General features: G+C 37.0%; 1 protein-coding gene across 4 annotated transcripts in view; it reads left to right on the forward strand.

The window, feature by feature from the left end:
- CTNNAL1 (catenin alpha like 1) overlaps positions 1-10,759 on the forward strand; it is a 62,353-nt gene that overhangs the window by 43,027 nt on the left and 8,567 nt on the right. For all 4 annotated transcript variants that reach the window (XR_008618179.1, XM_007122556.4, XM_028493699.2 and 1 more), the window contains 4 exons: positions 1,024-1,174; positions 4,706-4,743; positions 7,090-7,140; positions 7,233-7,387. Coding sequence is in view for 3 of the 4 variants with exons in the window: in XM_007122556.4 (XP_007122618.2) it covers positions 1,024-1,174; positions 4,706-4,743; positions 7,090-7,140; positions 7,233-7,387 (395 nt within the window). In the remaining variant the exon portion in view is untranslated. The remainder of the gene's footprint in view (positions 1-1,023; positions 1,175-4,705; positions 4,744-7,089; positions 7,141-7,232; positions 7,388-10,759) is intronic.

Below are 10,759 nucleotides of genomic sequence, written 5' to 3' on the forward strand. Positions count from 1 at the left end.
GGACGCGCAGGCTCAGCGGCCATGGCTCACGGGCCCAGCCGCTCTGCGGCATGTGGGATCTTCCCGGACTGGGGCACGAACCCGTGTCCCCCGCATCAGCAGGCGGACTCTCAACCACTGCGCCACCAGGGAAGCCCTACTTACATGTTTTTAATTACCTGTCTCCCCACATTATAATATGAGCCCCATGAAGAGAGGAACATTTATTTGTTTCATTCACAACTGTTTCCCCAGCACCTGGAACATGGGTACAGTGCCGGGCATATAGCAGGGGAATGAAGAGTCATATATTAGTTACTTGGTATCTTTGAGTCTCAGTTTCTCAGCTGTAAAATGGGAACAGTGCTTATTGAGAAGGATAGTATTTTGTTTGTGTGTTTTTGAGGATTAATACTAATGTATATCAAGCACCTATCACAGTACCTCAAGGATATATCTACCATGTCCTCATAGGTGTATGCGTATGTTACTACTACTACCACTACTACCACCACCACTACTACTACTACCACTACCAGTACTAATACCGATTCTGCTACCTCTACAACTACTACCAGTACCAGTACTAATACCAATGCTGCTACTACCATCACTACTACTATCATCACTACTACTACTACTGCTACCACCACTACTGCCACCATTACTACCACTATTACTAATACTACCACTACTACACCATCTCTTCTTCTGCAGTATACAGTACACTCTTTGTAGTCTGAGTATAACTCTGAATTATGCTATGGAAATAACTTTGTTGAAACAGAACTTTCCTTGAATAAAGATAATTGCTCCCTGAATAAAGGCTTATATATAATAATGCCTACTATTTATCTATAGATAAGATTATAAGAAACAGTAAGTTTTGTATGTCCATACTGCCCAACATGGGGCTTATGTGTGGAAATTGCTTTGTAGTTGTGTCATTGAGTGACTTGAACAGTACAGGCTTAAGTTTGGTTTCCAATATGATTCTGAGAGGTAAGATTTTGAAACTCACACCTGTGTATATTGTTTCTTTAGATAATTTCTGCTGCTGAAACTTTGACATTGCATCCATCTAGTAAAATTGCTAAAGAAAATTTAGATGTATTCTGTGAAGCCTGGGAATCCCAAATTAGTGACATGTTAACACTGCTGAGAGAAATCAATGATGTGTTTGAAGGAAGACGAGGTGAGAAACTGTCCATATATTGAAATATGTTAGTATTTTAATGTAACTATTAGTTTTCTAATGTCAAACCTCAGATGCAAAATGAATAACTTGTTATAACCCAACTGGGTTATTTTTATAGTAAAGTATCTTCCACAAAAAATTATAAAAATATTATTTGTCCTTCATTTTAGTATCAAAGCAGTAAAATTTGTTGTACAACAGTATACTAGATTCCTTTGAATTAATATTAACAATCTAGTTTTCTTATTGAAATTGTCATTTTTATATTTCTTATAAATTGTTTTTTAGTTTTAGTACATATGCTCTTCTGTAATACAATAATTCTCTGATGTAATTCTACTAACTTCATAATGAAATGAATGTAGTTATTTGATTTTCGAATTGCTTTCCTTCCACTTGGATGGAATCTCTTTCCTTGATGACTACGTAATCTTGGAATATTTCCTTTGGTGGGTAAGTTCATTGGTATTTCTACAACATGTAGAATAGCACCATACAATGTACAGAAGGCATAATTTTTACTCTTTATTTTAACATCAACTTGGAGTTTTGTTTATTTCCCATTGTACTGTGTATCCAGTTATCTATGTTTATGTGTTTTTATGTATCTCCTTTCTAATGGCTTCTGTTAGTGTCAAGCATGCTTGTTTTTTTAAATTAAAATGTCATTTAAAGTCATAATAACATCCAATTACATATTTATTTTTACTGAATATGAATATCTAAACATTTCATTTTTAAAAAAATACCCATTTAGGGTAATTGCTGATTTGCTTAAAAATCAGGGAATGGTAGACTTTGTAGATGTTACATAATTTGTAACGTGTAATAAATGCTTACCATGCTTCTGCATTTAAAGATTTCTGTGATAGCTAGTCTGAATGGCATATCATTTTGATGCTATGATAAAGTACTTACAGCTGCATGGTTTTTTAAAAAATATAAATTTATTTATTTATTTCTGGCTGTGTTGGGTCTTCGTTGCTGTGCGCGGGTTTTCTGTAGCTGCGGCGAGTGGGGGCCACTCTTCATTGCGGTGCGCGGGCTTCTCATTGCCGTGGCTTCTCTTGTTGCGGAGCACGGGCTCTAGGTGCGCACGCTTCAGTAGTTGTGGCACAGGCTCAGTAGTTGTGGCTCGCGGGCTTTAGAGTGCCAGCTCAGTAGTTGTGGCGCACAGGCTTAGTTGCTCCGTGGTAGGTGGGATCTTCCCGGACCAGGGATCAAACCCATCTCCCCTGCATTGGCAGGTGGATTCTTAACTACTGTACCACCAGGGAAGCCCTGCTGCATGGGTTTTTATGTGAGGCAAGTTTTATATATTAAAAGGTAAATTGATATAATTGATCCATATTTAAAGAAGAATGATCACTTTGCCGTAAGACTTGTTTAAGAAATGAAGAGAAGAAGCTTCCTGGTCTTTCTGAGCGCTAGACTAGCATCCCCTACAGATAGACCAGATTTGAAATAGGAAAATCCTATACTTATTTTTGGCCTACATGGTCACTGTGGTTTCTTTTACTTTCAAACTGGATATTATGTAAATGATCTCTTCTTTAGGTTTGGGTAACCTGTCCCCCCAAATCAGGGTTATCTTAACTTCCTAAGTGCTGAACAGAAGTTCCTCTTTAGGTGGGACACTGCTGCCTTTGATCAGTGGGACACCCATTGTTTAACTGGTAGTATCTTGCTGTTCAGAGGCATCCTTACTTATGTAGGGTTAATTGAGATAGAGTTGCTTAATTTCTTTTATTGCCTTTTTTTTTTTCCTGACTGTTATCATGAAGCTCATAAGAATAGCTTTTCCGCAAAGAAGCCCAACTCTGAGTTAGCCATTGTTGACTGAACTGAGTCCAGTGGCACAGTGCTGCTCTTCCTGTTCTGTATGGTTATTATGACAAGGCTGCCTGTTTCCTCGCACCTGCCCACTGCAAAGGACAGAGTGTATTCTTCAGATTCTGGTTTCTGTTTGCTACTGGCATAACTCATAACTATTACTGGAAAACCTTTGCTCTATTTTAGCCACTTTAGTTCTGCTCTGCATATCTTGACTCTCCTGACTAGGAAACTTAGATACGTTTGCAAGTGTCAGTTAGCCAAACAATTAAGTAGCAAACAACGTGCTAAGCAATGAAAAAGAGCCTTTAGTGTTCGCATATTTGAAGTCCATCTGAGAGCTAGGTTATTGTCCCCTTACCCAGAGACCCTTAGATTTCATAATAGGGCCTCCTGGGATTGTTTTAAGAGCTCAAAAATCAATATTTGTCTTCCTCCCTTTCTGCCTTCATCCAGTTCTGCCTTCAGGGAGGCCTTGGCCTTTGTATTAGAAGGGACCTAGATCAAAAAGACTCCACCTTTCCTTAGTGATAAGTATGTATCAACATTTAGAATTTGAGATTATCTTAGACAAATAAACGTCAAAAAGAAGCTTTCTCTCATAGCCTGCAGATTCTATCCCTTATTTAAGGAAGCTGAATTTCCTTTGTTATATTTGAACCATCTTGAAGTTAATCTGACTAAGCTTCAGTTTATAGGGATGTACCAGGTTCCATAACTCTGCACCTATTTTATTGCTTAGCAGACTGGACGCATGAGGTGCTGTTCACTGAAATGGGGTGAACAGGAAGAGGAACATGCTTGTGGATAAATATGAGCTTACTTGGGGGATGTATGAGTCGGCAACAAGGGAGTGATCCATCCAGACAAGAGATGATGGGGCCATGATAGTGGAAATGAAGATAAGAGGACTGATTTAAGAATTTTATAAGTAATATTAGTATGATTTGATGATTAATTGAATGTAGAGGTAAGGGAGAGTTTGAGGATAACAACTGGATTTGGTCTAATCCAAATTCTAAAATACCTGTCCTACTCCTGAGGTTAGTTAATAATCTGCCTAGCCTTTAGTGGTTAGGGATTCATTTTAAGTGGGTCTGGGGACATGAATATTTTTCTGATGGATCATGCCATATAAAGCCCCTTTCAGAACCAAAAAAGCTAATTATAAGAACTTCTAATAAGGACTAATATTGCACATCTTCAGTGAAATAATGAGGCTTTCCTGTCCTTGGGGGATTAGCTTTATTTTGTAGAGATGCAGAAAAGCTCTGGATATTGAAAATGGACAGCAGTTAGGTTGTCATGAGAAATCATTTTGCTATCCTCATAAGCTGAGAGGGCCTTTGAACTTAATTCTGGACTTAATTTATCTGGAGGTGTAAACTCAGAAGTAAAGATGGCACAAGTGTCATGTTGATTTAGGGAGTATTAAACAAAGGATTTAGGGAGTATTAAACTTATGATACCCCTGTGAAGACAGTGCTTCAAAAACAATTCTGTACATCAAAGTCTGTACCAAAGATATTTTTTCATGTTCACCAACCAAATTACAATTTTATTTCTCAGTCACATGTAATTAATAGACTAAATTATCAAAACTAATGTGCTAACATTTCTGTTTATTTAATAATATTTTAAAAATTAAATGTGAATAGTAGAAAATTTGTTTTAAGTTATATATGTTATTTGTAGGAGAGAAGTATGGCTACCTTTCACTTCCAAAGCCAATGGTAAGTAGAAAACCTTTGTACACTTGAGAATGTTTTTGTTCAGAATTCAAATTATGCTCTTGTTGCCTCTTGCTACCCCCACAACCTCCAATGATTGACATGACAAAAAAAAAGTTAGGATATTAAATTTTGACTGTTCAGAATTGTTATTCTGAGTAGCAGTCTAGATGTAGCCCATAGTTTGGTTATTTGTGTTAGATTTGAGGGATTGAGGGAATACGTAACAGATCTTATGATTAATAAGAAGCCATAATCTGAAGTCAGAGGTCTTTTTGTTCTTCATATCTTGGGTCTAATTCACAAGGTCATGTTGGAACAATTTTATGCAAACTAATAACTTTCTTAATTTTCTTGATGAAAATAAGCCATTCTTTTTATATTTAGAGACTTGAAATGCTTTATTTAGCTTTACACAATTGAAGCTGATGCATCTTGACTGCATTGCAAAATAGTGCCCACTAGATGGCAGGCTTGGTTACATTATTAAGATGGTTTCTGTACCTTTTCAGGCAATTCCCTTTTGGTCTTCATTAAACACTTTGATAATAATAATTTGTAAAAGTAAAAATAAAAATAACGAAAACACAACTAAATTTAAAAGAATAAGATGGGGTTGTAAGATTCTAAATAAAATAAAACCTAAAAACCTCTAGGGTATTCTTAACTTGCTTAAATGCTTTATAAATTGCTTTATGCTAGACTAAGGAAGAAGATGCAAATGATGTGACTATACAAGGAGGAGCCGAAGAGATCATCAGTCATCTCTGTTTATTTTCTAATGAACCTAAGAGGCAGCCTGTGTGTGTGTGTGTGTGTGTCCATGCCTCTTTATAGATTCCCTGTATTTATTTTCTGTCCTTTACCTTCTCCTATTTCTTCTATAGTAAACAGGATTAGAAAATTTCAAAAGGGCAATGTTAAATGAACAAATATAAACGATGGGATAGAAAAAAGAGAAAAAGTTGAGGCTCTTCTATTCTGCAGTTAAACTGGTGACAGAATAGCTGGTCAGAAGCAATAAGTCATGGTAATAATAAGGGAAACAAAAAACGGAGAAGTACACATATACCTCAAAGCTATCTTCTTAAGCTAAGTGGGCACATGCGTGTTTTGTTTTATCATAATCTGTATTTTGTGTACATGTGTGTGAATATATACTCTGTGGGGTGTGTGTGTGTGTGTGTGTGTGTGCATGTGTGTGTATGGATGGTTTAAATAAATGTTTCCTTTAAAAAAATAAATGGCTCCCTGCATCTCCTGGCCCTTCTGTCTCTACTAGCCCAGCTTTTCTGGAACTCCTGCCTCAGCTAGGGGAGTTCCCACCAGATCTCAGAATGAGAGGAATGCCCAACTTGGGCTGCCATCTCCAGAGAACTTCTGGATATATTTTTCAGAGAAACATTGCTATTGGTAGTGGTTTCTACAAGTAAGTAAGCATCTGTGGGCCAGCCTGGTAACCTAACCAGTGTACAATGTTTTCTTCTCCCCTAGGGGAAATATATTCTGAGTTCTAAATAACCTACATAGAAACAAACTTGCTGTTTCAAATATAGGGGCCATCAAACATGCTGGTTCAAATATTAAATCCTAAATTCTAAGTATAATCTCCTATATAACCTGGCATATAGGATTAGGAATCTGGATGTCAGTGAAACTAGGGTGCTGAAATTTAGCCCTCAAAAAGGCAAACTTGTTAAAGGAATTGAATTCCAGAGTCATAACATTAGGAATATATTGAAAGGTACATATAGTGATTAATTTTATTACATCATTTCCTAAGAATAATTTAACAGAGGGGCCAGGGAGGTTTGGGGGTATAATAATTGGACTATGAAAAGACTGCAGAAGTCTTTAAGTGTTTCTGGGACACAGATCTGCTTTCCCTAACTCCAGATTTCTAACTACTTCTTCAAAGCTGAATGCACATATTAGAGTATTTGCAATTACAGTTGACCCTTGAACAGCATGGGTTTGAACTTTGGGGTCCACTTTTTTGTGCATTGTTTTCAGTAGTACATACTACAGTGCTACACCATCTGGGGTTGGTTGAATCCACAGATGCAAAACCACAGACACAGGGGAACTGCGGATACGGAGGGCTGACTGTAAGTTATACGATTTTCGGCTGCGGGCGGAGAGTCAATGCCCTTAAGCCCCACGTTGTTCAAGGGTCAACTGTAGTTGTTTGTTTTTACTTAAACAGTTTAATATAGTTTCAGTATGTACTGAAAATTTTTATATTAAAATTTTATTACAGGTACTTTGTTATGCTTTCTATGACTATTGCATTTCTTCACAATTAACTGTACCTATTTTTAAGATGCTCTAATCTTTTTCTTGTCACAGAAGAATAACGCAAACCTGAAATCATTAAAGCCAGACAAGCCTGACTCTGAGGCAAGACCTTTTTCTTTGCAGTAGTCTTACTTTTAATCTTCCTTTTACATAATTAATGACTCATTGTTGTGATTAAAATGTATGTTTTGTAGGAGCAAGCCAAGATAGCAAAGCTTGGACTCAAGCTGGGTTTGCTCACCTCTGATGCCAACTGCGAGATTGAGAAGTGGGAGGATCAGGAGAACGAGATTGTTCGATACGGACGGAATATGTCCAGTATGGCCTATTCTCTGTATTTATTTACTAGGTAAATGTAGTTACATTTTGATCTTTTAAAATGAATTTAATGATATCTGGTGTAAAGAAAAAGTGCCATGTTACATTGATAGGTTAAAGTCGGTTTCAAATATATGATAAAAAGCCTATAAGTAGTTCTTAGGACAATTAAGTGAATGCAACAAGAAGACATTCATTTAACTAGGATTTAGATTTAGAAGAGATCCTTTTCTAGGTTTGTGTACGATTCCTTCCATAATTTTGAAATAATTTTGCTTTCTGCTTTTTGTCATCCTATATATCAGTGTCTCTCCCAGCCAGCATCAGTAAGTTTAGAAAACATGCCTTTTATATATACACTACCAAATGTAAAATAGATAGCTAGTGGGAAGCAGCCGCATGGCACAGGGAGATCAGCTCAGTGCTTTGTGACCACCTAGAGGGGTGGGATAGGGAGGGTGGGAGGGGGAGGTGCAAGAGGGAGGGGATATGGGGATATATGTATACGTCTAGCTGATTCACTTTGTTATACAGCAGAAACTAACACACATTGTAAAGCAATTATACTCCAATAAAGATATAAAAAAGAAAACATGCCTTTTAAATCTTTACACAGTGACGGATTATATACAGATCAAAGAATAGAGCCATGAGGTCTGCCACCTCAATAGGGTGCCAAACCTCCATGGATCAGTATTCATTATATAGCAGAGAATTTCCCTAACTTTACATTTACCTGACCTACATTCTCTGTCTTGTTCACCTTACAAGACTGTTGGTCAAATGCCTCAATGAGGTCCATGTCGCTCACATTTGTCTTCTATTATAATAATGGAAGACTATACATATGGTACAGTATTTCCATGTTGCTAAAAATTTTATCTGTTTTCTGCTCAATGACCTGTTTCAGAATTTTCTCAAGGAATAACTTCGAGCTTTTTGTTTTCTGATATCTATCTTTTTCATTTTTAGAAACTGGAAGATACTTGATATCTTCAGTGTTATAGCTTCTCTCCTCATTATGATTTTGAAATTATAACCAGCAGTCATTCACATCTGCATATTATTTCAGTAATCTGGAATGTAATCCATTTGGACTGGAGTCTTAAGCTCAGTTAAAGTAATTGGGATCTCTACAACTGTGTGGGCTTTTGGGCTCAATAAATAGCCCCTTTTCCCCACCAAAGTTCTGAACAAAATGAAAAAATAAGCAAAAGAATAGGCAGATGGGGCTAGTAAGATTTATACTGATAAAGCTGATACTCAATAATGAGGTTTATAACCATAGGCAAGTAGGCTTTTAAAAATAATCCCTAGAATTAAGAAATCTTACTGTGTGTGGGAAGAGTGTATCTCTTAAAATACTTGGAAGACTAGGTATATCCCAAAGGTACCTTTACTACCAAGAGAAAAAGGAGAAAAGAAAGGGCTACCATGTCTAATTTATTTTCACAAAGTCACCAAAAAGACTGAAAAGATCAGTAAATGTCCACCCCCTTCTATGGGGTGAAATAAGTGAGAGAGCAGAGTGAAGTGAGGAATGCTGTGCTAGTGAAGATTCCTTCATATGGAAGGAAGATGAGGAGTGAGGAAGAAGCATTCATTCTTGTCTTGATGATGTCTTCTACCTTTTCAAGGGACATGATTCCTCTGGAGGGTGAAGGAGAAATGATAGGAGTTGAATAATTTTGCCTCTGGTTAGCAGTCATTTGTTAATATCTTTCCATATTTTCCATTATTGGAGACCATTTTTTCCCCCCCTTTGGTGGTTTCCTTCCTTTGTTCTTAATTCTTAGCAAGCTTCTCCGGGGATTGAGTTTTCCCAAAACTAATTTTGACCTCCTTTCTTGGTTCATATCATTTAAAAATCGGATGAGTCAAGTCTGCAAAAGGAAGTAAAATGGAATTCCTTTGTTTACCCACACTCAATGTGTGGGTAACTGAAATGTGAAGATTAACTGTAGAAACAAAGATCTTTCCTTTGAGAAGGAATCATGCTAATTATCTCATGGTGATAAAAATCAGATTAAAAAATTTTTTTTGACCAATAGAAACTTGAGAAATAAATTATTACTTAATGTAGTTTGGTATATAAAATCTTCCCACATAAAGGATTCATCAATAGAAATTTTTTTAACTTTGTGATTGCTCCTTTTGTTTCTTATTTCAGAATATTTCAGGATTATATATGGTCAGCAATTTTTATTTCTGAGTCAGAATAGTGGATTTTGGTAAGGGGTGACATGCATCCCACAGAGACTAGGAAGCATGAGGAATAGGGGTAACTAAAGCTCTATGCAATGGGACTGGTTACTGGAATATGGTTACTGGACAGGAGCCACTGAAGTTCAGGAAAAGAAAATGGATTTTCTGTAATGGATAACACCTTGTGCCAGTTTGGCAAGTCCTGGTAATATGTGGTAAAATCTTAAGCTGGCTTTGTTTTCTACCCACCCTGTCGGTGTACCTGTTTTTTCCCAAACAGTTTTTGTTTTCCCTTAAGATGATGGTTTACCAGCCTCATCTAATTGCTTCTTTCTGAGACTCATCTGTTAGTCTTCACAGTATCCAATTTTGTAGTTTTCCTGGGCAGTTTTATAGCTTTTGTTCAGGCTGTCATGTAAGGTTGTCTTAACAATTTATATAATTTCTTTATCATTTATATAGTTACTCATATTTCTTTAAAATTTATATATTTTAGCTTTTCTAGTGCATTATGGTTTTTAAAAATTTCACACTTACCAGTACCTTATGGTTTTTAAAGTAGTTTCTGCATCATAATTTCATTTGATCCTTACAACAGTTTATCAGAATAAGAATGTTTTGTTCGCATCTCATAGCTATTAAAAGGCAGAACTGGTAAACTAGATTTCAGATCTTCTGATTCGTGCCTGGGCTGTTGCTCATCTTAATGCATTCTGTTGCTCTTTGTTATAATTTACTTTTCATTTGTAAAGGTCTGAATTCTTCTTGGTAGTTTTCGATATGATACTCTCTAATCTTCTGATGAGAGCGGTAGCACAAATATTGCTATGATTATTTTATAGACTCAGAATTGAAACTTAACTGACAGCCTCATCAGAAACAACTGAATTCCTGCCAGAGTTGAAATTAGAATCAAAAATGAGAATGTCCTGATTTTGGTCTGACCTTTTTTCCATTATGGAACAAAGGCCTTTTAGTTAAGGCATATTATCAGGTCTCATACCTTTAACTTATGAAGCAAAATGAAGAAGGTTAGGGCTTCCCTGGTGGCGCAGTGGTTGAGAGTCCGCCTGCCGATGCAGGGGACACGGGTTCGCGCCCCGGTCCGGGAAGATCCCACATGCCGCGGAGCAGCTGGGCCCGTGAGCCATGGCCGCTGAGCCTGCGCGTCCGGAGCCTGTGCTCCGCAACGGGAGAG

The sequence above is a fragment of the Physeter macrocephalus genome, chromosome 9 (genome assembly GCF_002837175.3).
Source record: "Physeter macrocephalus isolate SW-GA chromosome 9, ASM283717v5, whole genome shotgun sequence".
Lineage (NCBI taxonomy): Eukaryota > Metazoa > Chordata > Mammalia > Artiodactyla > Physeteridae > Physeter > Physeter macrocephalus.